The 27,422-nt window shown below is 41.1% G+C and overlaps 1 protein-coding gene across 1 annotated transcript in view; it reads right to left on the reverse strand.

The window, feature by feature from the left end:
• CADPS (Ca++-dependent secretion activator) overlaps positions 1-27,422 on the reverse strand; it is a 560,788-nt gene that overhangs the window by 193,442 nt on the left and 339,924 nt on the right. The window contains exons 11-12 of the mRNA XM_006893865.1: positions 16,956-17,064; positions 6,844-7,056 (exon numbers count right to left, since the gene is read on the reverse strand). Coding sequence (XP_006893927.1) covers positions 6,844-7,056; positions 16,956-17,064 — 322 coding nt within the window. The remainder of the gene's footprint in view (positions 1-6,843; positions 7,057-16,955; positions 17,065-27,422) is intronic.

Consider the following 27,422-nt stretch of genomic DNA (forward strand, 5'->3'; position numbering starts at 1 on the left):
TGGAAAATGTGGGCTTGTCATCTCTGCTTGACAGTACAAGAGTGAATATATGGTTTGGACAATAACGAACAATGACAGTAGTCAACCTCATCAGAAGACATGAAATAAAGAAATGACAATGATTGATGGCAGCTGGCTGGTTAGAGGTTTTTCTAGAAGAGTTTTCCTGGTTGGTGAACTGAACAGGGGTCGTTTTGCTCTGACTGAGCTCTGCCCAGAAAGTAAAAGATGGGTCCTCCTGTGCCTGCTTCCCTGAGGCACTTATCATTTGAGAAGGAACGGACTCCTTTTGTGATCCCTTCGATTAAGCCCAGCTAGCGTGCATGGCCGGGAGAGGATGGTTTCTTCAGGAGTTACCAAGGGCAACTCTGCATTCTGCAGTAATCTGGAATTTGAAACAATGACTGCATTTTATACCCAAGGAGATAAGAAGTGATACTATTTTCAAGCTAATTTTTACAATTCTTTCTAAGAAAGTTGCTCAGAGTATAAATCCCAAGAGATATTTAGCCAATGCCTTCCAGACAAATAAGTAAATTATTCCATCTCCCCCACCTGCCATATTTTCAATTAATTTGCAGAGTCCTTGATAATATATTTATGTTCCCTACAACATAAGTGAAATATATTTTTTCATGCTTGACAGTAGTGTACGAGTCTCCTCAACATAAATCACTGTCTACTATGAAAATCCTCTTCTGCTTAGGGAGTACGGTGCTAAATGTGCTGAAGTAGTTTACAAAGGTATTCACTTTCCCTTGACAGTCTAGTTAGTATGTATCATGGTGTTTGGAATATCTTGAACCTGCTTGTAGGAGTTTATTCTTTTAAAAAAAGTAATTTAATTTTACAATGAAGAGGAAAAGTCAATTACAGTGTGGTTTGGGGTTATACAAATTCAATCCATATTGAATTAATTCTGTGATATTGCATTCCTGCAATGTAGCAACTGCAAGTTGACAATACAAGAAGATATTGCAAAGATCTCGCCACATAAAAATATAGAAAGGAATTAAGGCAAACAACTATATGAAATTCTACTACAATAGCAATGCGTTCTTGTGCATACATGTAAATTCGCTCAGAACCGAATTCATTCAGTCATCTAGTCATCCATCCTTTCTTTCATTCTTTTTTTTTTTCCAAATGTATATCAAAATTCATCCTGCTAGGTTTTTAAAAATGCCTCATCAGAGATTCAAAGTAAAATATAGTTAAATTAGGTATCTGCTTGCAGTCGTGAAAAAGTCTGTCTGCTAGTCAGGGGATACATTTATGCAAAATAAAAGGGGAGAAAAAAGGGAGAAAAAAAGCAAATGAAAGGAAGAGACAAAAAAAAAGAATTAAAAGAAAGGACTATTGTTAAATGATCGGGAGGAATGATCTGACCTATGTCTTCTACATTAGCATTCAGATACGCAAATACATATTTGCCTGCTCTCTTGACAGACTTTGCTAGTGCTCTGTAATGTCAAAGCTTCTCTCCCACACTTCTGGTGGGCAGCCTTTTCCTATAGGGATAAGGAAACTGTATACCCTTTTATTAATAACTTAAATACTGAAAGGTTTTTCTAAACTTTTCATTTCTTTTTTCCATGTTAGTGTATTTTCAGGAAAATGAATACAAATACAGTTTTATTAAAAAAGTTATTGTTGTCATTGTTCTTGGGGGCGTCACAGTGAGACATCGGAGAGACATTTGATTCTGAAGCTTTTGTGAATAAGCAACAAGGATTCAAACATGGGCTTTATTTCCAGTTTTTGTGTGTGGTACCCTGTGGATTATAGCTTCCTTTTCATCCTAAAATTAATCCTAAATTGGGGCTTAGAGTTTGGGACATACCCTCAAGCCAGGTAGAAGTAATCCCTTAGCATTCAAATAATGCTTTTGCTTTATTTACTAATTGAATCTTGCAATCTTAAAATCTTGCTCAGTTAATATTTTTTGGATTTCCTACCCTACCTTTCCGTTAAGGTATCCATGGTTACCACACCATAGGTCCACTGACCATACTAATCTTTGGAATGGGAAAGGAAAAACAACAACAACAACAACAAATTATCAGAGCGCAAAATGATCTGTTTTCAGGCATTAAGCTGTCAGGTAGCTGTGAGTTCCGTGAAACAAAGGCATTATTTGCCGTTTAGCTGTGATGTTAGTTAATAATCTTGGAATGAGAGAAAAGAAATTGGGAGATGTTAATGGTTTGGCTTTACTCAGAGGATCATTTGATGCCAATATGAAAGCCAAGGAGAGGAGGCAATTATGCACAAGTCACATGCATCCTAGTTTCAGTATGGAAGCTTACATTTCAAACCTAAGGTCAGGAAAAGAACATGAAAAGTTTTACTACAAAGTCTAGACATGAGGGAGATTTAAGGGGAGGGGGGAAGCACATTGCAGGTGTCAGATAATCTAGTCTGATTATCTGAGCTGTGCTAGCTATAGGGGAACACTTACCCTTCAGTCCAGCTAGAAGTTAGCAGGGTAAGAAGGAACAAACCAGAATAACATAAAGACTAGCAACAAGGCTCAGGAAAGCAGACAGGAGTTCTAACCTAGCAGCTAAAGTTCTTGGGTCTGAGCAAAGATTGAACAAGAAAACCGAAAAATGAAACAAAACGAAACAAAACAAAACAACAAAAATTATCAACTTTCCTCCCAACCCCCAATCAACAGTAACCCACCCTTCCCCGCTAACTGTTGAAGCCAACTGTAAGTGGCAGAAAAAACCAAACAAACAAGTAAAAATTGAGCCATTTTAAAAAACACCCAACTTGGGGGATCTTGGTTGTTACCAGTTGTTAGTTGAGAACAGACATTAAAAAATGAGAGTCATTGCAAAGTGTCATATCGAGTAATCATTGACCAAATGCCAAAATTGAAAGCATACCCTCCCTCCCAGCCCATTTGGAATGAAAACTGAGATACTAATTTTTACTGTTCCTCCGGCATAGAATGGGCAGGACTAAGGTGTCACCACGAGAGGCCACTTGGCATGATAAACCGTGGCAACACTCAGCTACGTACATTTGGACAGTGTTTCCAAGGTAAGCAACGTTGGCCTTCAACATTGGAAAATTGCACAAATTTGATTTTGCAAGTTGTATAGATAGGTACTAACTGAAAATGTTAACAAAAAAAGGAAACAATTCAAATCAACAACAACAAGACGAAACAAGCAAACAAAAACCCCAAAAGAACAAAAAGAAATTAAGAATTGATAAAACCCTCTCCAAGCCTTTGTAGAGTCACACACAGACTAATGAATAGCAGGATCTATTTTTTCCCCCCTGGTTTTTAGAATTCCATAGAAATACTCCACTCCACTCTTTCTTAGGCGTGTCTTTTTGTTTTGAAATTGAGTTTTTTGAAATTGCAAAAAAGAAAACACTGCATCCAGACGTAGTCTGTTATATGGAATTTAGACCCAAATAAATGCAAGATTACTCCCAAGTTTCTCCAACTAGAAAATGTTCTATTCTCAAGCTTTCTTTGAGTAGACAGCAACATGACAAGACTGGAGTGTTTATTTTTCTCTATCCCTACAACAAAATTTCCCCAGTTCTATTCAGCTTCCCTTTGCCATGTAAAATACTAGTAAAGCAATTACTAAATTAAGCCCTTGAAAACGGCAGTTACTAAAGATTATTCACTAGCAAGAATGGCAAACAGTTTAACCAAAAATACAAAAACAGGGTTTAATGAGGCATGTCAGAGTTAAGTATTCAACAGTGACCCTTACCTTTTGAAGTCAAGGAAACCGTTTTTAAAATGCAATACTTGATTAGTTTTACTTTCTGTTAGCCAGAGAATATGTGATTTACTTAATTTTGTGTTGTAATTTAACGAAAACAAATTAATAGTCAGATTAGAAGCCTAATATAAGTGAAGGACCAACACGTGGCTGTTTGTGACTGTGCTATGTTTGTTCAGCGCTTTTCTGAAATCTTGTTTTGGTACAGTGGCCAACCTTCTGGGTTCACCAGGACTGAGGGGTAGATATGTTATCTCATATGGAGACTAGTATGATGCCAAGCTTGTGGGGCCTTGACTGAATTTTTCTGTTGATGCCTAACAGCTAGCATTTTTATTTTATAGCCACTTAAATTGTATTAAGAGAGGAAATTCTAAGTTGAGAGCCTCTTTGTATTCCCACAAAGAGACATTCCACTCAGCAGCTTCGACTACTGGTCTCCTTTCTAAATCAGTGTCTGCCTGCATTTCATTTTACCTCAGAAGAGCCTCGTGGTAAGAAGCTGCACTGCATCCTGAAGGCACTAGGCTCAAATCCAACTGCTCTGTGGGAGAATGATGGACAATCTCCTCCCGTGTGGTTCCCGCCTCTGAAAACCTGCCGGAAGCTCAGCTATGGGTCAGTTCCTACTCAACTGTACACACAACAAAACAATTCTAATGAAGAAAATGTGAGGTCAATCACAAATTGCAGAGAATTTTTAATACAGGCAGAAGATGGAACAGAGACCTAGAATACAAGGTGAAATGACGATCATTTGGAAATAAGATCAGTATTTCCCAAATGCCACCTGCGATACATGTTTTATGAGGTTTCTTTGCATGATAATTGTAATTAGGGATTCTTTTTCTAATTCAAAGGTAATGTAATTTCACGAGGATATTACAGAATGCTCTGTTTCCCAATTTATTAAAAGGAGCCTGTCAGACAAGGTGTAAAAGAGGGATTCTAGGATTTTATTTATTTATTTTTTTAATAGAACAAAGGCTACCTGTGTAGTTGAGGACTTGAGCACTCAACTGTTGACCAGATTGTCAGCTGTCTAAAGCCATCAGCTGCTCCTTGGGACAAAGATGTTACAGTGCCCTTCCTTAAAGATTGCTGTTGTTGATTGCCTTCGAGTCGAGCATGGCTCATAGCGACCCCTATGAACAAAAGGCCTGAAACCTTTCTATAACTATCAACATTTATCAAAGTTCATAGAGTTTCCAGAGGCGTGTTGTTTAGGAAGTGGACGCCACTCCTGCTTCCAATCCTATAAAGATTACAGTCTTGGAATCTCTGTGGAACATTCTACTCTGCCCTGGAGGAGCGCTATGAGTCGGAATCAACATTAAGTGCAAAGGGCTTGGTTTTAGTTACCCTAATTAATGACCAAAACATAAGAAAGAGATGTTGCTGTCTCTTTTTATGGCTTTCAAATTTACTTAAAAGCAACAAAATGCTGAAGAAAACAACTAGAGAATGGTGCACCTGGTGGTGACTGTGGCTAGGAGAGCTGTCCCCTGCCACCTAATCCTATCTCAACCTCTTCTTTACCATGTTCTGGCTTCTTACTGTGTTCCTGTTCCCTGCAGGAGAAGCGGCAGTGAAGGCAGTGTTGTTTACAATATTCCATTAGGAATGCTTCTGCCTTAAAAGAGCCTGTCAGTACTGGGCAGAGAGTCCAGGACACCGTCTAAGAAATAGCATTTGCCATTCAGAAAGAGTCACATTCCTCCATCAGCAAGGATTTGCAGGACTGAATGACGTAGAAATAGACATGGGGTGGAAGTCGTTCAAAAGCAGAGTTAACCCTATCTGGTGGCTGTAGTTTCAGTGGTACTCATTCTATATTCATATTCTGCCTTAGAACAACTCTGTGAAAAAACTCCAACAAAGGCCAAGTTTCTGCTTTGGGCCTTTGCTTTTGCCTTCTCTTTTGCTTCAGTTCTCTCTCCTCAGATATTTGCAGGATTGACTACATACCATCTGGATTTAAGCCTTTCTTAATCATCTCTCTAATGTTCCGTCCGCCCATCCCACCATTGCATGATATACTTTATGGTATTTAGCAAATTCTGAAATGATCTCATTAATTTGTTGACTTGTTTGTTTTCTAGACCCTCCCTACTGGACGCAGACTGATGGATTCCCTGCAGTAAGAGCTGAAAGCTCCTCTAGCATCTTCATTAATACATCTCCATCATGTGGACAGTGAACTGTACTCCATGAGTGAATGTCACATTAAAGAAAAAGAGCATCATGGTTACCTGCTGATTTGTACCTGAGATATTACGAATTGGTTTGATAGTCGGGCTAAAGAACGAGTCTCTAGTTAGGGCTAATATTTGTACCTAAAATGGATTACTATCTTCTATGTTTCCATTTCCTTTGTTTTAGTAAATGTCTCCAACACTGTGCTTGGTTTCACCCTGTGCATCAGATATGTTGGGGGATGAAATCATCCTTAGGCAGTAAGGAAGGATAGAAAAGTAAAATGAAGGCAGAGATAAGAGAAGGAGAAGTTGGAACATTCAATGTGGCTGTTTAAGAGGATGGTTTCAATTTTAGGTCCTGGTATTTTTACTGCATAGCTCAGAATAGGATTTTAGGTACCATGTTTTGTTGTTTTATTTTATTTTTTTAAAATTTCTTCACTGCATGTGATAATGTCATCTTTTATTTTTAAATGCTTCTAAATTGCAGATTTAAATTTATTTCAAATCGAGTCCTATTTTTAAATTACTTTTAACTGGAAGAAATGAGGCAAGGACATAAATAATATACTCTATTTGAAGGATTCAAACAAATACGTATTGGGCTGTGAGTTCCGAGCTTTTACTAAACCAAAGAGATCAAAATCTACCTACAGTTTACAAGGATGTTCTGTCCTCAGGAGAAAATATGTCAAGTATTGCACTTTAAAAATCACTTTTATCTAACGTTATTTGTCCCAACTTTCTCCCTGCACTCACTACATGCTTTCAGCAAATATAATTTTACAAAATCAATAATACAGAAAAGCAACTAGGTTTTCTCATTAAGTTTCGGAAGATTCACTTTATTCTATGGAGCTAGTTTGAGAAATGACATGTTTACTTACAAAATTGAGAGATGGGGGCATCCAGCTGAGGTACATTTCCTCCCTTGGCGTTGAGTTTCTGGACTTGGGTTGGAGGCACAGGCTTGTGGGACTGCCCAGTGGCCCTGTACATGGCTTGGACCCACAGGATGCGATCTTGCTCATCATCACTCGCAAATATCACTGTATCTCCTTCTTTGACGGCATTGAAGAAGGCTCGGCCACCCTCCAAACCTGGAACAAAAGGGAATCACCACTTCTGCTGGGCTGAGGAACTCCTGGATGGTGCACAGGATTACGCACTCACTGACTGTTGGATTCCACCACGTAGACTGAAGGTCTCGGGAACTACTTAGGAAAGAAAGGTCACAGCCATAAAAATTCAATGTAGTGAAAGAGAGATTGCCATGAGTGGAAATCAATTCGATGGCAGCTGGTTAGATTTTACCAAGCTGAGTTACAATGTTCTAGGCAGGACACAGTGCATATAAAGGAGATTCTTGTTGCCTTTTTCTTAGGCCTAAGGAGTAGAGAAATAATTTATATGACTCTTGAGATAGGAGTCTGAGGTCCATTTGACTACAGAGAGGGTTATGATGCTCAAGAGGCCTTTGGAGCCTGGCTCTAAATTCTGTTCTTCGGGAGTTGTAACTATCAAACAGGTTGCAAACTTCATGCTGCTGCTGCTAGCTGAGTAAGCATTTGCCTGAATAGATAAAGAGGCACCCTCGTGGCACACTGATTAAATGCTCAGCTGCTAAGTGAAAGTTTGTCAGTTTGAACCCAATAGCAGCTCTGGTGCTGTAGTCTGCTTCCATAAAGGTGAACAAAAGTCAAAAGTCATTGCAGTTTGAGTGAAATATCTCAGTCACAAAAGGATAAATACTGCATGGTGCCACTGTTGTAGAATGGGACTGACATCAGGGTTGGGGTAAGACTGAGAAAAACTGAATAACTTATGTATACTGCATTGAAAAAAATGAGGGAGAGAACAATTTAAAAGCAATAGATGATAGGGTATTATGGTTATCACAAGAGTCCAGAATTAAGGTTGCATAGTGGAGTGTACTCAGGGCAGTGAGAGGGTGCAGGGGGATTGTATACCAATGAAAGAATTGTTCTTTTACTTTTCAAAGAGTGACATGAACTGGGGGTCGGGGGAGGGCTGGGCAGGGAGAAAAGTGCAACAATGAATGAATGGAAATCTAAAATCTCTGTAAATGTTCATTAAAATTAATAATTATTTTTTTTAAAAAAGTCATTGCTGTTGAGTTGGAACCAACTCATAGCTGACCTTCCTGTGGGTTTCTGTAGGATGTAAATCACATGGGAAGAGACTGCCCTTTTTTCTCCCCTGGATTGGCTGGTGGTTTCAAACCAACAGAGAGACATACCTTTTGATTAACAGCACAAATCTCTAGAGACTAGGCCACCAGAGAATCCTCTGTAAAGATTATAGCTTTTGAAATCCTGCGGAACAGCTCCACTCTGTCCGACAAGGTCACTAAAGAGTTGCAATGTATCAGAATTGACTTAATGGCATAGGTTTCAGGTTTTTTATTTACATGCTTCGAGTCCCTGGGTGTTGTAAAAAGTTACTACAGCTGGGGGCGGGGAGAGGTGGGAGCAGAGGGGTGGGCAGGGTTTGGGGTGAAAGCACAGAGTTGCACAATTTGGTGGGTGGAGTGAGCGGATAAAGGAAATGGGAAGGATCTGGAAAAGAGGACTTGAAAAGACAGGGTAATTAAAGTAAACTTCTTTTATCATGAAAAAAAAAAAAAGAAAAGACAGGGTAATGATGGGCATAGTCCAATGGTGATTCATCTTATAAAGCACAGTGAATGGGAATGACTGCATGAAACACAATGTGAATGAAGGATAATGTGAAACACAATGTATACAAACTTTGTAAGCAAACCAATATAAAATAATTTTTTTTAAGAAAAGTTGTTATTATAGTTGGCGGCTAATCTAAAAGTTGGATGTCTGGATTCACACAGAGCTACCTTGTAGGAAAGGGTTGGCAATCATCTTCCTAAAAATCAGCCACTTAAAACCAGAAGAAACACTGTTCTACACTGACAAACAGCATTATTATGAGTTGGAGTCACCCTATGGCTAATGGCTACTGATGTGTTGTTGTCATTGTTGGGTGTTGTTGAGTAGAACTCATAGTGATGAACAGATGTGAGCCCTGTCTTGTGCTGTGTAATCCTTATCATCTCTGTTATACTTGAATCCACTGAGTGGCTTCCAGTCTGGATTCTGCCTCTACTACTGTGTCTAATCATGCTTCTCTATTGTTCATAGGGTTTTTGAAGGCCAAGCTTGCTTCCTGGTCTGTGTTAATCTAGGAGCTTTGCGGAAACCTGTCTACCATGGGTGAACCTGCTTGTATTTGATATACCAGTGGCATCGCTTCCAGCATCACAACAACCCACAAGTTAACCTAGTAGAGAAAACTGACAGACAAGGGCTGTACTAATAAGAGCAAATGACTGATTTATATATACTATTATTCCCCTCATCCTTAAAAGCAAAGAAGATTAAAAAGCTCTTTTATAATTTTTTTTAAAAAAGTGTTTTTTAACTTCACCTCTCCCTTTGGCTACCAGCCTATTTTTTCCTTTACAATAGAATGAGGATCTATACCAAAGTTTTTAAAAGTTTAATAAATATAAGAATCCCTTAGGTCTCTTGTTAAAATGTGGTTTCTGATTCTGTAAGTCTGGTTTGGAGCCTGAGAGTCTGAATTTATACAGAGCTTTCAGGTGAGGCAGGAGGTGTTGGTCTGAATATCTCACACTGACTAGAAAGGGTCTGTCTCTTTTTCCTCTTCCTTAATGTCATTAAAATTATGCTTCATGTCCATGAAAACATTTCTTAACTAGGCAGCCAGTGACATCCACATTACTAAATCCAATGATCAATTTAAAGCTCTCATTTTTATCTAACTCATCGCCTGGTTAGCAGTCTTTGACACTTACTGTCTTTTCTGTAAAGGAGCCTTGGTGGTCTACTATTAATGTGTTGGTCTGCTGGATGAAAGATTTGCATTTGAACCCACCAAAGAATATGCTGATGGTATTAAATGTCAATATCCAACCTGTACTTCTTTCTTGAGTCTCAAACCTGTTAATCTATTGACTTTCCTGATTTTTCCACATGAATAGTTAATGGACATCTGAAGCTTATCTCAACCCAAAACCCTGGTCTTTCTCACCAATCTCCTCTCATCTCAGTAAAAAGCTGAGTTCCTCCCTTCAATTTCAACAGAAACTTGAGATAATTTCTGACTTCTCATTTTCAGTCACAATCCAGTCTTAATGTATCATGAAATACCGATGGTTATACCTTTAAGAAACTGTCTTCAAGAATTCAATGTCTTCTACCACCTGGTGCCTACCTGGTATTCAGTCATGATCATCTCTCACCTAGAATGTTGTAATAACCTCCTATGCAATCTGTATTCCTCATAGGTATAACTCCGTTTGGCTGCGTCTCAATCCAGTGACTAGAACAATCACTTAATTACATGAGTGAGATCATGCCACTGCCCTGCTTACAACCTACCAGTGGTTCCACATTTCACTGAAGAAGAGCCAGGCTCTATACCAATTGCTTCTCCAATATCAAAGACTTTCTTTTTGTAGCTCTGCATTGCCCTTTCTCTTTTTATCTCTCATCATATCTTTTTCATGTATACACATGCACTCTTTTCAGTGTACCAGTAGCCTCTTGGTATTCGTATATATTCATCTCAGAGCTTTCCACTTGCTATTCCCTATGCTTGTAATACTCTTCTCCCATATATCTGCATATCTTCCATATATCCTGAGCTCTAGTGTTCCAATGCCACTCCTACTGATTTCTCTTTATTCTATTCTCTTCTCTTCCTTGGTTTCCCCCGCCCCCTTTCCATAGTTCTTATCCCCTTCTAACAAATGATATAATGTGCTGTATAAAGAAAAGGGATTTTTTGTTTCTGGATATATCCCTGCTACCTAGAACCATACATGTCACATTGTAGGGCTCAGTAAATACTTGTTGAATGAATGAACATTCTGTAAACTTTTCTGCAGATAATTCTTGAGGTTAACATTAAGTGAAGGTGGGGGAAGGAAGTAGAAACCTCTTTTTTGGACTCGGGTTGAAGGGAAGTAGAAACCTCTTTTTTGGGCTCAGGTTGAAATTGTACTGTGCCCTTCAAAATGGTATCCCAGAAACTTGTCTTTATTCTAGAATAGCTGAGGTCTGGTGGGAGTTGCACGTCTAAATCAAAAGCCTTCTCTCTCTGTAAGTTTGACTCCACTAGCCAACCCTTGGGAGAAGGCTGTATAATTTCCATCCACTCGATTTACAGTCTTGGAACTGCAGTATTGTGGGTTGGTTTCAACTCAAAAGCAATGGGTGAGTGAGCAACAGAGTGAATGAGTCAGTACTCTCTCAGGAGCCACAATTGTACAGTCAGTAAAGTACCTAATTGTTAACCAAAAGGTGAAAAGTTCAAATCCACCAGCTTCTCTGTGAAGAAAGAGGTGGCAGTTTGTTTCTATACAGACTAAACCACAATCAAGCCGCCTGCCGTGGAGCTGATTTTCACTCAGCAATCCTCCTTTGGATTTCTTGGCTGTAAATATTTATGAGAAAAGACTATTTCTCCCATGGAATGGTTTGTGGATTTGAACTGTTGACCTTTCCGTTAGCAATGTAATACATTAATGGACTGTTACTGTTGTTGTGTAACATTGAGTCAGAACTGACCTATAGCTGACCCTCCAGCGGGTTTTCAAAAGCAGTAAATCACACGGGAGGAGACTGCCTATCTTTCTTTCAAAGAACACCTGGTGGGTTTGAACTGTGTACCTTTTTGTTGGTATACAAGTGCTCAGGTCTTTCGTTCACAGGATTGCTATGAGTCGTCTATGACTCAGTGGCACTTAACAGCAACAACTTAGAGCTAAGTTGGCCTACTGAACAGAAAGTAATGCTATCAAGCCAAGGGTAGGTGATTTTAATCTGTGGCCTTCAGGCCTGGTTTTAATTGTCTTTTTCTAGGTGGCATAGCACTGGTCTGTCCATTTGCTGTACAGAGATAACTCGTGGTTACTGTAATGTTAAACACTGTGACACGGATGTGTCGAATGCGATAATGGTTACTCATGGTGGACAGTGTTCGGTGGAGCTTTGCAATTAAAACAAGCTTGGAAGCAGGAGTGGCATCCACTTCCAAAATAGCTTGCCTCTAGAAACCCTATGAACTTGGAGAATCAGTGAAAGCTATATAAGTTTTCAGGTCTTGGTTCATAGGATTGCTATGAGTCATCTATGATTTGATGGCACGTAGTAACAACAACAACAAGAAGAAGTCACCAGAACTCCCTAATGACTCCCTAAGGCGCTACACCACCAGAATGACTGTCTATAGAAGTTGTTGTTATGTGCCATTGAGTTGACTACGACTCATAGTGATCCTATGCACAATAGTTCTGAACCTTGCTCTATCTTGAGGCAGTCTCACTGTCTCTGACACATTCCTGCCCTCGTTATTATGTCAATCCATCTCATCCAGGGTCCTCCTCTCCTGCACAGTCCCTCCACCCTTTCAAGCTTAATATCTTCCAGACTGGTCCCTCCTGGAAACACTTTGGACACCCTATGTGACAGTTCTACTGTGTCCTAAAGGGTCACTATGAGTCAGAGTTGCCGCGATGTAGTGGGTTTGAGAATTCTCTGGAGAGAAATAGAACTTTAAATCTTCATTATATTTCTCCTCTTCTCATAATTATTAAAAATTGAAAGAATGAGTGAGTGACTGTTGTTTTGTGCCATGGAGTCAGTTCTGACTCAAGGTGATTTCATGTATTATAATGTTTCCAGAAACAGAAAGTCAGGGCTTTTCTTCTCTACTTCTGAGTGAGTTTGAATTACCAGCCAAAAGCAAACCCTGTATATTACCCAGAGACCTTCAGTGATTTGAACAAACTCATTGCCATTAAGTCAAAATGCTTCAAAGGTGACCCTCCAAAGGGTTTTCCAAGGCTGCAAATTGCATTCAATCAGATTGCCCATCTTTCTCCCATGGAGCCATAGGTGTATTTGAACCCTGCACCTTCTGGGTTGGCAGCCCAACTCCCTAGTGGGCAACCTCCTACCCACTGGGCTACTGATTAGCAATTCTGAAATTTCCCAAAAGATGTAGTTACTGACCAGTCTGACTTCTCCACTGTCCTGGGAATGCTATGAATTAGCTTCTTCTCTGCAAGATGGGGTGTGTGCTGATTAGTTCATTTACAGGTTTGGGAACAATGAACAGGTATTTTATATAGACGGTCTAGTGGTGCAATAGCAATAAAACATGTGCTTTTTGGCAGTTTAAATTATGATGTACTATTTTGCCTAACTTCTCCTGGAGTGTGTTTATATGCATTATTCGGGTTGCTGATGGACAGCTGGGAGAATCTACTGAAACTAGTGGGTGACAGGATTAGGATGGAAATTCTGGTGAAAGTGGGAAGAAAAAGAGGAGCTTTGAGGGATATCTTAGCTCCCGAGAAGTGAGCACCAGGGAGTTAAAAGACGAGTGGCTCAATGGACCTTCCACACTTCAAGGTCATCTTTGGGATACTTCGCTATAGTAAGTGAATACTAAGACATCTCTGAAAGGCTATCCTTCTCCTCTTAACTGTCTCCCCTGTCCCAGCCTCTGCTGCTGGGCAAGGGGGATACAGTTTCCTGGTCTCACTGTCAGAAAACCAATTCTTGGAGTTCCTTCAGTAAGTTGGAGATTCCTCCCCACTGTGCAGTTACTCAGAGGTAGAGACAGAAGGAACGGAAACTGTTTTCAGGTAGGCCTCTGAAGAAAATACTCTTATTTGATACATGAGGAAACTGAGTTACCCTAGTGAAGGTAATAAATAACTCATGGACATGCAGTTGCATTCTAAGTGACAGAGCTGAGGTTCTAATCCAAGTCGTTGGGCCCTAGGGCTCGTCCTGCTGCAAAGCCTGACGAACAGGACTTGGTCCACAGTACTAGCCCTCTTAAGGGCCAGTAACAAGAGGGTGGAGTAGGTTCCAGGAGCAAGTGCAAAGAGAAACAGCTAAAGCAGCTGCAGCTGTAACAGCGACAGTAGCAGAGAGCAACAGAGAATGCAGAAAGCATGAGAGGTCAAGGAAACATGCTTGAGACTAAGAAGAAGAAGAGAGAAAACAACATAGGCTTTTGAAAGGAGAAATAAGCATGAGCATCTCAGTTTCTGCTATTAACACAGCAGCACTTTAAAAAAAGACAGACATTCCTGAAGACTGGATGTGCAAAATCTAGTGTGTGGCATTGTCACAGAGGCCACAGGCTCTGCATGGACAACATGGAGCACACTGTCCCACAGGTAGTGACCCGCCAAAAACCACAACACGTGGGAATGGATGGAGGAAGACCAAGCAAGGCTACTGATGGTCAGTTGCTAGGGAGAGGAACGGGTGTTTTAACAATCCATGTGGATGTAATCCACGCATAGTGCTATAAGAAGTCTATATGGAATTGTGTAAGACTAATCCAGTTTTTTATAAATAATGTAATTCAATTACTCTGAATGACAGTCCTTTTATTTGGCATCTGAGTGAAATCTGCCCCCCCCCATGCTGTTATTAAAGGAAGGAAACTCAATCATAGCCCCTACACCTATGGAAAAGGCCATAAAGGTGTCTAGTCAGTAAACACTTCCACCAGAGTAAGAGAAGGAATGATGGATCCAAAAGTTTTTCTCCACTTGTACAATCACCTTCCAGGGAGAAGTTAAGGAGACTCCACAAACCCATGAGGACCTGGTTAAAATGTGCATTATAGATATATCTAGCTTGCAAATTATACAAGACTCTTCTAGAGTGTTTGTGTAAACATAGTTTCTGTTTCTTCCCTATTCTGGATCATAGGTTAGAAGTGGAGGCCAGAAATGTCTATTTTTAACAAGCACCTGCTAAGAAATTCTGAGTTAGACTTTTCTTGTAACAACTGGCAGTATTTAAAACTCCATTTCTAACCAAACAGTACTTTGGAAATAAATAGGATGTGGCACTGGAAAAGAAGGAAAAGCAGCTGCTTATGACCCTTGAGAGCATAAACTATTAACCTTCCACTTAACTGTTTGTTAGAGGAATTTATAAACTCTATACCATGAGATTAAAGAAGAAAAGGTGGTTTCCAAATGCATGTTACTCCTTTGTGTGTAACGATAGAAAACTTTCTCCTTCTCATCTTAGGGAGAGAGATTTGTTGTCATATAATAAAATGACCACCTATAGCCTTGGCCTAGCTGTAAATGTAGCTTTGTTTTCCCCTAAGTGCCAAAGAGGAGATGCGGATTACATTCACAGTGTCAGCTCTGTACCTTTTGGCCTTTTGGCATCTCTGCTGTTTAATTGATAAGATGCAATCCTGGCCTTGGTTATGTTTATATCCTGGGGTTGCCGTGAGGGCCAAATGCAACTGCGTAAAAGAAAATGAGCTTGTAAACTAGCCGAAAAGGAGTTATGATCATAAAATGATATTGATTTTCCTTCTCCTACTGGCTCTTTAGTCTTTTACTTTAATATCTGCACTTATAACAGAGATATGGAAAGAAAGACGACATCTATTTCTCTGGAGGAAACTCAATGATTTACAAACAAATCATCACAGAACATCCTAAGGGTCTCTCTCTGTATTTTTTTTAAATGCAGGCTCTGCACACTCTCAATGAAATATCACATGAGATTGATTGCTTCAAACTTGTGGATTCTATTCATTAAGGAGGATTTCTAGGCAGAGCTTTTAATTCTCGCCTTATGTGGTCAGCTTTGTATCAAGCTCTGGCAGGATGCAAATTACAAATAGAAATCCAAGGGCCTGCGGCTGACCCGGGCTGGTCTGCAATGGGCTTCTGAAAACAATGATTTTGCTAAGTGGACGCTGATGCGTCCCTGCCACACCTTTTCAGGTTAACACCCCATCTTCTCAAATTCTCATGTGAGTTTTCCCCCTCCCCTCTTTTATGTGTATTTTGTTGCATGTGGAAGAGCAATATGGGAGTAGAAAAAAAGGTTTTGGGCCAAATAATGCAGTATGGTTGGAAATGCTTCCCTTGTGCAGATTTGGCATAAAAATAAACTTCTCCGGCAGAGGGCTGTTGGTACTTGTTGTTCATTAATATGCTGAAATGATTTCGCACCCCCCCCCCATTTTGAAGGTTGTTTGAGACTGATTTCTATTCAATTTTTTTTTCTGGAGAAAAGATAAAACGGGTGGAGGGAGAGGTGTGAGGGGACAGGAAGTACAACTTATGCATCAAAGAACTTTTAAGAAATACTAGCATTTGCATGGTCTCTTGGCTACATAAGTCTTTGGAGTGTAGATGCCTAAGCCTGTAGATTGATAGCTTCTTTGGGGAAAACGACATTTGTGGAAGTCTTTCTTTTTCTCAGGGCTGAAGCTAACCTTATTAGCTTTGGGGTTATAATTCTATTCTCTCTTATAGAAGAAATAGAGGTACAGGGCAGTCCAGCTTGGCTTTGGATATATACTTGTCAAGTTCACATATCACTGGGGGGGAAACGAAACAAAACAAATACTCCAGTTTACTTACAGGACTTCCTTCTTTCACAGAGAATGATTTTTCAGGACTCCGGATTGTTTTGCTGTGGACCACTGAGTTGAAACCAACTCATAGCTGAGCCTCTGAGAGTTTTCAGAGGCAGTAAAACACATGGGAGAGGATTGCCCTTCCTTCTCCCGCAGAACAGTTGGTGGACTTGAACCGCATCGCATGCCTTTGGGATAGCAGTGCAGCTTTTTATCCCCAGGCCCCCAGAGCTCCTTGCATCCTCCTGAAGGTGATGTATATACATGACGTAGGTGTTTGGCTTTCATCGCCTTATTACACAGGTATGGACAGCCAAATGTTCTATGGGTTCCTTTTGTTGTTAAACAAGACACTGCCTTGAGTAAATCCAAAGCCTTTTGGTCTGGGTGCCATTTAACCTACCAACATGGCGACTCTAAGGGCAGAGCCATGGTCACCTAGATGCCTGGCCGAGAGTGCTGGACAAAGCTGATCACTGATCTGGGGAGTGGGGATTCTGAGGGAGGGCAGTACCTGGCTGGGGATCGGTGTAATCCACAGTGTAGCCATCCAGTTGGAGAAGTTCCTGGGGCTCCGCCTTTTTCTCCCGGTAACTGCACATGGCAAACGTGTACTGACTGACCTGGAGGAGGAAAAGCACAGATTTCGAGGTAGATGCTTTAGAAATCCTGAGAAATCACCCCAAGAAACCTCCACGTTCAATCACATCCCCTCCCTGAGGCCCTGGACATAGCAGATAGGCTCAACTCGCATATGTTCCCTTCTTGGCTGAGTGTCTTTGAGCAGCTGACTTAACCTCTCTGGTCCTCTATTACCTCATCTATGTGGTTGTGTACCATTGAGTCAGAACCTCATCTGCATATGGGGATATTCAAAGAAACAAGGCCATTCTGGCTTAGTTGTTATGGGCCGCTGAGTTGGAACTGATTCCTAGCTGGTTCTCTAGCCTGTTTTGGAAGCTGTAAATTGCCTGGGAGGAGGATGTCCATCTTTTTCCCAAGGAGCAGCCAATGGATTCAAACTGCCTGCCTTTGAAGTTTAACAGGACAGAAAGTAATAAATGTTGGAGAGGATGTGGCGAGATAGGGACTCTTACATTGTTGGTGGGATTATACAATGGTACAACCACTCTAGAAGGCAGTTTGGCACTTTCTCAACTAGCTGAACATAGAAATTCCATATAACTCACCTATTCCATAGCTTGGAATATACCCTGAGAAAATGAGAACTGAGGCTCAAACGGAAACTTGCACACCCATGTTCATAGCAGCATTATTCACCATTGCAAGAACATAGAAACAGCCCAGATGTCCAACCACAAACAAATGGATTGAGAAGTTGTGGTACATTCATACAATGGAATACTACGCAGCACACAGGAGCAATGATTCTGTAAATTACTACCAAACTTGAGAGGGACTGGAGAGCATTATGCTGAGTGAACTAACTCAGTCCCATCAGGACAAATACTATAGAAAAGCATTATTGTAGAAGGAGCATGAGGATCCAAGGGGGGAGAGTGGAAATAAAGGGGTGAGGGTGGGCGGGACAGTGGGGTGCTAATCACAGAGTTGCACAACTCGATGGGTGGGAGGGTGAAGGAAATGGGAAAGATCTTTTGTGAAAAACAATGTATTCAAACTTTGTAAATAAATCAGTATAACATTTTTAAAATAAAACAGAACTGCATGTCTTTGTATTGGCCGTGCAGCTCCTGTGACTAGGTCACCAGAGCGCCCCCCTGGCTTGGAGTGAAGATCAAGTGAGTTCACAGGTGTTTAGAACGGATGTCTGAAAGTCATTGAATATGTTACATCACTCAAAGAATTCATTGTTGTAGAGCCCGCACCAACTCAGCAGACCGTTCACTGGGCTTTCAGAGGCTGCAAATCACATGGAAGGAGAAGGAGATTGGCCATGTTCCTTTGTGGTAAATTCCAACAGCCATACCAGCACACATATGAGTTAGCAACACGGCTCTGTACAGAGTTATAGATATCATCACAATTGCTGTTTTATTGTAATTGGTTAAATGGCAAGAAATTTCTATATTTTCTTTGCCAAAGCTGGCTGCTTATGGATAGTATTTTAGGTTCTCTCATATTACTGCAGTCCTGGCTCTGAATGACAACTCCCAGAGACATCTCAGGCCTTCTGGTCACAAAAAAAAAAAGAGAGAGAAAAGAAACACATCTATTCAGACCAGAACTACTTCTTCTTTCTCTTTTTGGTAGCATTTGATTTATTTGCAGGCCAATGGCATGGACCTACAGGGCTTTCCCCCGTCTCCTCCTGCCGCAGACAGAGCCCTTTGGGCTGCTTTGCAAAGTCTTTCCTTCATTGTAGACAAGTGCAGGAGTGACACCCTGTCAAAACAATGAGTGCTCGATCGCTAGGTGCCAGGCACAGCGGAGCAATCCTCAGCCCCGGTGGCGTGGCCGTCGTCCCTGGTCTCCTAAGTGGCAGCTCTCACTCGAAGCTGGTGCCATCCGCCTGACATGTGGCACCACTGCCCAGACCAAGTGGCACTTGCAGCTGGAGGCCTGGCCCCAAGACCCTCATGGGTGCGCCCCACCCCAGTGTGCACACTTCGTGACTCCACATCTGGATCACCGACTGCAGCCTGTGGGAGAGCAAAGACCCTCCCAGCTCTGAGCCAGAAATGCATGGGCAGCTTCCTCGTCTGTGCATGTCACATGTCCCGGCAAAGGGGGTGCCGCATCCCTCACACCTAATTTTGCTTTATTAAAAGAGACATTTTCCCAACTGACATTTGACTTTTCATTTTTATTCTTCTTCCCTTCCTCCCTCCGACCCTCCCGCCCTATCTCTCTCCCTCTTTTTCCCTCTCCCTTTTTAAGAAGAGGGTAGAAATTGGCTCACTGGAGCCCTGCACAAATCTCCTGCAGCAAAACCCCACAGAAGCGGGGTGTTCACTGAAGAGATTCATGGTTGGTTTATGTGCTGCTGCCCTCTGTCGGTTCCTGTTGAACACTTTTCTTCATAGCTTGGGTGTGTGTGTGTGTGTGTGTGTGTGTGTGTGTGTGTGTGTTTTAAATGCATGTATATGGTTTGCACAAACTGCTTCCTACATTGCAAGGCCTTGATGGGCTTCAAGGGAAACATGAAGCCAGATCACAGAATATTTTCACCGCTGGATGTGCAAACTATGCTGTCGGCTCAATTTAAACTCAGAGAGATCCTTAAAGGATAGAATTGAACTGTCCCAAGGATATAAATCTTTACAAAAGCAGATTGGCAGATTTTCCTCTTGGGTAGGTTCAAAATATTGACCAGATTAGTTGAGTGCTTAACCACTGCATCATTCCATAGCAGGCATTCACTTTGTTGTTGTTGTTAGGTGTCATGAAAGTGGCTACAACTCATAGAGACTGGGGGAAAAAAGGAAAGGAAAAGGAAAGAAAAGAAAGAAAAAAGAAAAGAAAAGAAAAGAAAAGAAAAGAAAAGAAAAGAAAAGAAAAGAAAAGAAAAGGGACTCTTCTACTCTGTAACCGAAAAATGCCTCTCCAAGCATGGTGACAACCCTTTCCAACCTGTGACTGCCCCAAGGACAACAAATTTCCTGTGGCCCAGATGATACTGATGACAGAAACTGTCAGAAAGGTCGATACAGTGATTTTTTTAACCTCTCCTTGAAACATCAAATAGTTATTTGGTAAAGTGATTAGTCACCCTAATAGATTTGCCTAGATGCCCGCTCTTCGGAGAGGTCTCTCACAGTAGATTTCTCCCCCACCTCAATGCAATCTATCTTTTCATTTCTTGATTGTTTTTACCATGGTGTATGTTTTGGTGCCAAGTAGCCTGAAATCACTGACACCTTCAGTCTTTTCACTATCTGTTGTGATGCTATCTATTGGTCTAGTGGTGAGGATTTTTATTTGATTTGATTTTGAGATAGAATTCATATTGAAGGTTGTGGTCTTCAATCTTCTGCAACAAGTACTTCAAGTTCTCTTCACTTTAGCAAGCAAGGTTGTGTCATCTGTGTAACATAGGTTATAGATGAGTCTTCTTCCAATCCTGCCTGATGCCATATTCTTCTTCATAGCATCCAGCTTCTCAAATGATTTCTTAGCATATTTACTTAGACTGAATAAGTATGGAGCAAAGACACAACCTTGATTCATATCGTTCCTGATTTTAAACCATGCTGAGTTCCCTTGTTCTGTTCTGACAAATACTTCTTGGTCTATGTATAGATTTTGCATGAGCACAACTAAATATTATTGTCATTCTATTCTTAATATTATCCATACTTTACTATGATTGCATAGTCAATAAAACATAAATAAATATCTTTCTGGCATTGTCTCCTTTTAGCCAAGATCCATCTGACATCAATAATACGATCTCTTATGTCATGACCTCTTCTAAACCCAGCTTGAATTTCTGGAAATTCCCTGTCAATGTACCTCAGGAAACTTTCCAAAGTGCTAAAGAGCAGAGATGTCAGTTTAAAGACTAAGATGCACCCAATACAACCATGGTCTTTTCAAAGGCTTCCTATGCATCTGTAAACCGGATGATGAATACAGATGACAAAAGAAGAATTGATGCTGTTGAGTCGTGGTGTCAAGTCCGCCTTGGAGGAAGTGAAAAGGTGATCTGTGGAGGAAAGGGTGGAGAAGCTTGGCGGCTCACATACTTTGGGCATGTTGTCAAGGGGCCAGTCCCTGGAAAGTCAGAGAGTTAGAAATAGAGAGGAATATCCTCAACAAGATATTACAGTGACTCGAACAATGGGCTTGAGCATATGAGAGATCTTGAGGTTGGCACAATGTTCAGACCTGTTATTCACAAAGTCGCTTTGAGTTGCAGTCAATGCTATGGCACCTAACAACAACAGTGGCAGTGGTGGCGGCGGCGGCAGCTGCAGTTATTATTTATGTTCACTTGAGCTCACTTTATGCTCGAGTGGCCTAGTGGGTAAGAAGTTGTGCTGCCAACTCAAAGGCAGGCAGTTTGGATCCACTAACTGCTCTATGAGGAAAAGTTGGCCAATTTCCTTCCCGGTGATTTAGTCTATGAAAACCAGCTTGAGAATCAGGTAGGAGTTGGTTATGACTTGATGGCATTAAAAAAAATAGAGATATATTCACTTGAGATCAGACAAATTCCTCAACAGGAAGGTGTTATTTCAAGAGTTACGCATTTACTATACTACATGGGTTGAGGCTTTTTGATCATTCCTATTTCAGGTGCCTGCTTTCCGGAGCGCTGTGTGCTGCTGCCCTCTTCTGGCTATATGGCTGAAGCTTTGGTGTGAACGTGTTTATTACTCAGTTCTGACTTAGAGTGATCTTATTCCCCACTGACTCCTTGGGAGAAAGATGCAAAACCTTCTCTCCAATCTTCTCTTGTTCAATTTACAGCCTCAGAAACCAATGGAGGGCCAGCAATGAATTGGTTCCAACTCGCCAATGAGGTAAGGTGAGAAAAAGACAACTGTCCCCCAAAGAGAGCTATCGCATAGCCTGCAAAGCTTCTCTGAAGCAGCCAGCCTTGTCCTTCTCCTCTGAAGTGGGTGTGTATTTGAACAAAAAACCCACCTTTCAATTAGCAAGCAGCCCAGTGCTTAATACACAGTGCCACTTTATTAGGAGACTTTTCAACGTAGCATTTGGCAACTGTTTTAAAGAAATAAAAGAAGAAGAAATTATTTCTTTGTGGAATGATTCCAAACAGCACAAACTTTTCGGGGAAATCGGGGAGTGTTTTAAGGTTGGTGGAGGTGGGAGTGACTAAGATTTGGGTGCTTTTGCTATGTGGTCAAACTTCCCCAAGACCTCCCTAAATAAAGCTATTTTGAAAAGAAATGTGTGTTTCTGCACCGCAGTAGGATTTTATGTAAACTCTGTTTCTATAAGGAAATGATGAGACATGGATAACTACTGTAACAAAGACAGGAATTCAAGTAAGAATGTTAACTTAGATCTCGTGAGAAGTCAGAAAGTCCACAGTCTAGGTTAGTCAGCGAGGCTGGACTAGCCCAAGGGAAGACGTAGAGGGACAGTGATTGTAAACTGCCAGCAGATACCGGAAAATGCTCTTTGTGAGGCTGTAAAGGACTAGAGTTTTACATCATTGAGGTTCACAGCATTACAGAGAAAGAGGTGTAAGCTATCATCAAAGTTTGAAGATTCAGCCTTGTTGGGATGGCTGGGAAAAGTGTTCTGACAAAGCATTTAGCTGATGGATTCAATCAATGTCTGAAAATGAAGAAAATGGTCATGAGGTGAAACACAAAATTTCCTAGTTAGAGAACTCTGATGGCCTAGTGGGCAAGGAGTTGTGCTTCCAACCCAAATATGTGGAGTTCAAATCCACCAGCGGCTCCTCAGGAGAAGGTTTGATGACCTCCTCCTGTGCAATTTACAGCCTCTGAAAACCTGTGAGAGACTTAGCTATGAGTCAGTTCTGACTCCACGTCAACAAAAGTGCGTTTTGAAGCATCATGTTTCATGTGATATGGCTGTAAATGAGGGATAGTTGAGTCTGAGTTGACACGAAGGGTATTTTTAGAACTGTATAGATTCAGGTTTTTCAGCATTCCAGTTGTTGTTTTGGTGTACCATCAAGGCAGAACTGACCCATAGCTGACCCTACAGTGAGTTTTCAGAGTCAGTTAATCTCATGGGAGGGGACTGCCCATCCTTCTTCCACAGAGCAGCTAGTGTTTTCAAAGTGCATGCCTAGAAAGAGGATCAAGCTGCACAGAAGGCATTGGTAGAAAATAAGGTCCAGGAATGGATGGATACTAATTGGCATGTTTCAAGTGACAGATGCAGCTCTGGACGTGCTCACCAGTCGATGCCAGGAAATCTGGAGGACAGTGGCCTGGCTGACTGACTGGAAAGGATCCATATTTGTTCCCATTCCCATGAAAGGTGATTCAGTGGAGAGCAGAAATTCTTGAACAATACCACTTCTATCACATGTAAACAAAATATTACTGAAAATTCTTAAAAAAAAACTAGAAGAGTACATATACAGGAACTACCAGAAGTTCAAGTTGGATATAGAAGAGGCTGTGGCACCAGGGGTATCATTGTTCATGTCAGATGGATCCTGGAGGAAAGCAAAGAATTGCAGAAGAGTGTTTGTTTGTGCTTTTCTATGCATACACCTTTGACTGTGTGGATCATAACAAACTAAGGCTAACATTGAGAAGAATGGGAACCCCAGAACCCTTAATTGTGCTTATAGCAAAACCTATAGTTAGGCTAAGAAGCTGCTGTGTGAACAGACCAAGGGAACACTACATGGTTTAAAGTTAGGAAAGGTGTGTGCCAGGGTTGTATCCTTTCTCCATACCTATGTATGCTGAGCAAATGATTCAAGAAGCTGAACTCTATGAAGAAGAATATGGCATCTGGATTGAAGGAAAACTCATCAATAACCTTGGTTATGCAGATGACACGACCTTACTTGCTGAAAGTGAGAAGGACTTGAAGTGCTTGCTGCAGAAGATCAAAGACCACTTCCTTCAATATGGATTGCATTTCGATATCAGTAAAACAAAAAGTTTCACCATTGGCCCTATAGACAACATCATGATATATGGAGAAAAGACTAAACTGTAATGACTTCATCTTACTTGGATCCACATCTATATACTTGATACCAGTTGGTCAGGAGACATAGTACACGGGGAAGTCTGCAGTCAGGGACCTCTCTAAAGTATTGAGTAGCAATGATGTTAGTCTGGAGACTAAGATGTACCTCATTCAGGCAATGGTCTCTTTTCATTTACTTGCTATGCTGCTGGGTGCTGGATAGTGAATAAGGATGACAAAAGAGGAATTGATGCCTTTGAATTGTGATGTTCTAGAAGAGCATTGAAGAGCCCATGGGCTGGCAAAAGAACAAACAGGTATGTTTTGGAGAGGATGAAGCCAGAGTGCCCCTTGGAGGCAAAGAGGACTTAACTTTGTCTCTCATACTTTGGGAATGTTGCTAGAAGGGCTGTTCCTTGGAAAGTAGCATCATGCTTGGGAAGGTGGAGGGTCAGTCAAAGAGAGAAAGACCCTCGACCAAGTGTATTGACACAATGACTGCAGAAACGGGATCAAGTGTGTTAGAGACAGTGAGGATGGCACAGGGTAAGACTGGGTTGACATCTATTTTTCATAGGGTTGCTATGGGTCATACTCAACTGGATGGCACCTAACAACAACAGCAACAAACAAAAACAACAGATTTGGGTCTGATTCTCCTCCTAGCTGTATAAGAACTCAATGAACTTCTCTAAGCTTTACTATCTGTAGTCAGGACTGATAATAGCATTTGTAGGCCATTTCATAGATTTGTACACAGAGCATTTTTTGTGGCATTAAAATAGCTTTAATTCTCAACCTTTCCTTTCTTTTTTAATTTTACATATATTTATTTTTTTACAACATATTCTTCCCATTTAATTTTTCCCCATTCATTCATTGTTGCATATTTTCTTCCCTGCTCACCCCTCCTCCCCATTGCTTTTCTCTCTGAAAAGAAAAAAAAAATTCTTTCATTGTTATACAGTCTCCCCCCTCCAAGTCCATAGTACACTTTACTATGCATTTCTTTTTCTGAAATCTTCTCATGAAAATGACAATACTACCAAAGGCAATTTACACGTGCAATGCAATTCCAACACAAATACTAATTCCATTCTTCAATGAGATGGAAAAGGCAATCTCCACTTCATTTGGAATAGAAAGAGGCCCCTAATAAGCAAAACACACTTTAAAAAGAGAAACAAGGTAGAAGGCACCTCACTCACTGATTTCAAATCCTACTACAATGCCCTGGTGGTCAAAACAGCATGATACTGATACAATGACAGACACATAGATCAATGGAATAGAATTAAGAATCCAGAAATCAGCCCATCTACCTATGTTCAACTGATTTTTTTTTTTGTTCAACTGATTTTTGACAAGGAGATGAAATCATTTAAGTGGGGAAAAGACAACATTTTTAACAAATGGTATTGGTAAAATTGGAAAACTATCTGCAGAAAACTCAAGCAAGATCCACACCTCACTCCATACACAAAAACCAACTCAAAGTGGATCATGGACCTAGGACTAAAACCAAGGACTATAAGCTTCATTAAAGAAAAGCTTGGAAGAACTCTAGAAGCCCTAATCCACAACATAAACAGTCTTCCAAGCATCCTGAAAAACCTACAACCAGGAGAATATTTCTTTTTCTCTGATTTTCAGTAACCATTTTCTTCCCACTCTGTGTATACTTGGTTTGTGTAGTGTTAACTGCACCTCTAGCTGAAGGGGAGGTGGGCTAGGTATGTGTCTTAGGTAGTCAGGTCACCTGCATGCACTCGTCAGTTCAGGTCCTCTGATACTTCAGAGAACACAGACTCTGAAGAGCAAACAGGAGTCTAATTTAAAAGGGACAAGTAGCGTTTCCTTAAGGGGGAGGGGTCTCTGAACTACCTGCATCTGTCCCAAGGTGCTTAATAAATATACAGAATCCTGGGTCCTGTCCCACACTTACAACGTCAGAATCTTCTAAACGGGGCCTTGGAGTCTGCATTTTAGATAATACTTGAGGCAGAGGCTTAGTCCCACATTTTGAGAACACTGTCTCCATGTACAGGAATTCTTAAGCCTCTGGTATCTAAACACCCCACAGTTGCTTCATTCCCTCCACAGCTGGTGAGGCCAGCCACAGCCATGTGCTTCAGAAGCCCTTTTTCTGAGAAAATGAGAATTGCTGCTTTGGTTCAACATCCCCTCTAAGGATGTCCTTTGTCCCTGGCTGGTAGGAAGTCCATTTACAAGCTATCCTTTGGCTCCCCAGAGCTGTAGCACTAAAAGCAAATCTCACATAGGGAGGATTTTAATAGTTCTGCCTTAACAGACAAAGAGCCAACTCTGGGTGTGAGAGAGTAAGTATGTGTGTGTGCTCACGTGTGTTCAAGAGAAAGAAATGGAGCTGAACGGAATTGAATTGAATTTGGCAAGGGGAAAGGGGACTGGTGTTGGATAAGTTCTCTCCCTCTTAGATTTTCCAAGCCAGTTTCCCTGTATTACATCTAATGGAATGAATAAATGCGTTGGGAATTATGTATTGCCAACACACCACAAGAAACCAGACATTTGAATGGAATGGAACAAAAACCACAGTAAGTCATTTGGAAAGACTTTCTATTTGGTGGCTTTTACACCACACTCCACAGAAGCCTCCTGAGATTGCCCAAGGAGAGAGAGAGAGAGTGTGTCTTCAGGGAGTGTCCTCCCTTCCTCACTTCTTTCACCCACTCCAGATTTGTGGTTTTCCTGTTTTAACTTTGGCCTTTCGAGATCTAGTGTCAGAGTCTGGTGAAGGGACGAAAGCTGAATGATCTGTATGTCACACTGGATTCAGTGTTGCATGCAGTTACTGGGAACCAACAGATACTGTGCAGACCATTCTTTTTTTCCCGACAGTCTGAGCATTTCTGCTTTCCCTGTATTGGGGTCAGGGCTGGTGGCCTTGAAGGTCTCTCCTGAAACGACGGTGATCCTGCATCACCTGGAAGGTGTGAGTTCTTCTTTATTGCATTTTAAATGCTTTTAATTGTGACTTGGGTGAAACTTCATGAAGCAAACTGGTCTGACGATCAGTTTACATACATTTTATTTTGTGATGTTTGCAATCCTACAATGGGAACAGCACTCTTCTCACTTCCTCAAGCTTTGTTTCCATTTATCATTCTATCTTATTCCTTCCTGCCTTCTGAGTTGTGTTGTTGTTGTGAGGGGCTGTTGAATCAACAACTTGTAGAGACCCTATGAACAACAGACCTGAATCCTGTCCTACCCTGTGCCGTCCTCATCATCTCGGACTCACTTGCACCCATTCTCGCAGTCACTGTCGATCTAGCTCATCGGGAGTCTTCCGCTCTTTCACAGACCTTCCATCTTTCCAAGCATGATGTTCCTCTCCAAGGAAAATCCTCTCCTAGCA

This window comes from Elephantulus edwardii, unplaced genomic scaffold (genome assembly GCF_000299155.1).
Source record: "Elephantulus edwardii isolate Elephantulus edwardi_28Jun2011 unplaced genomic scaffold, EleEdw1.0 scaffold00132, whole genome shotgun sequence".
NCBI classification, from domain to species: Eukaryota; Metazoa; Chordata; class Mammalia; order Macroscelidea; family Macroscelididae; genus Elephantulus; species Elephantulus edwardii.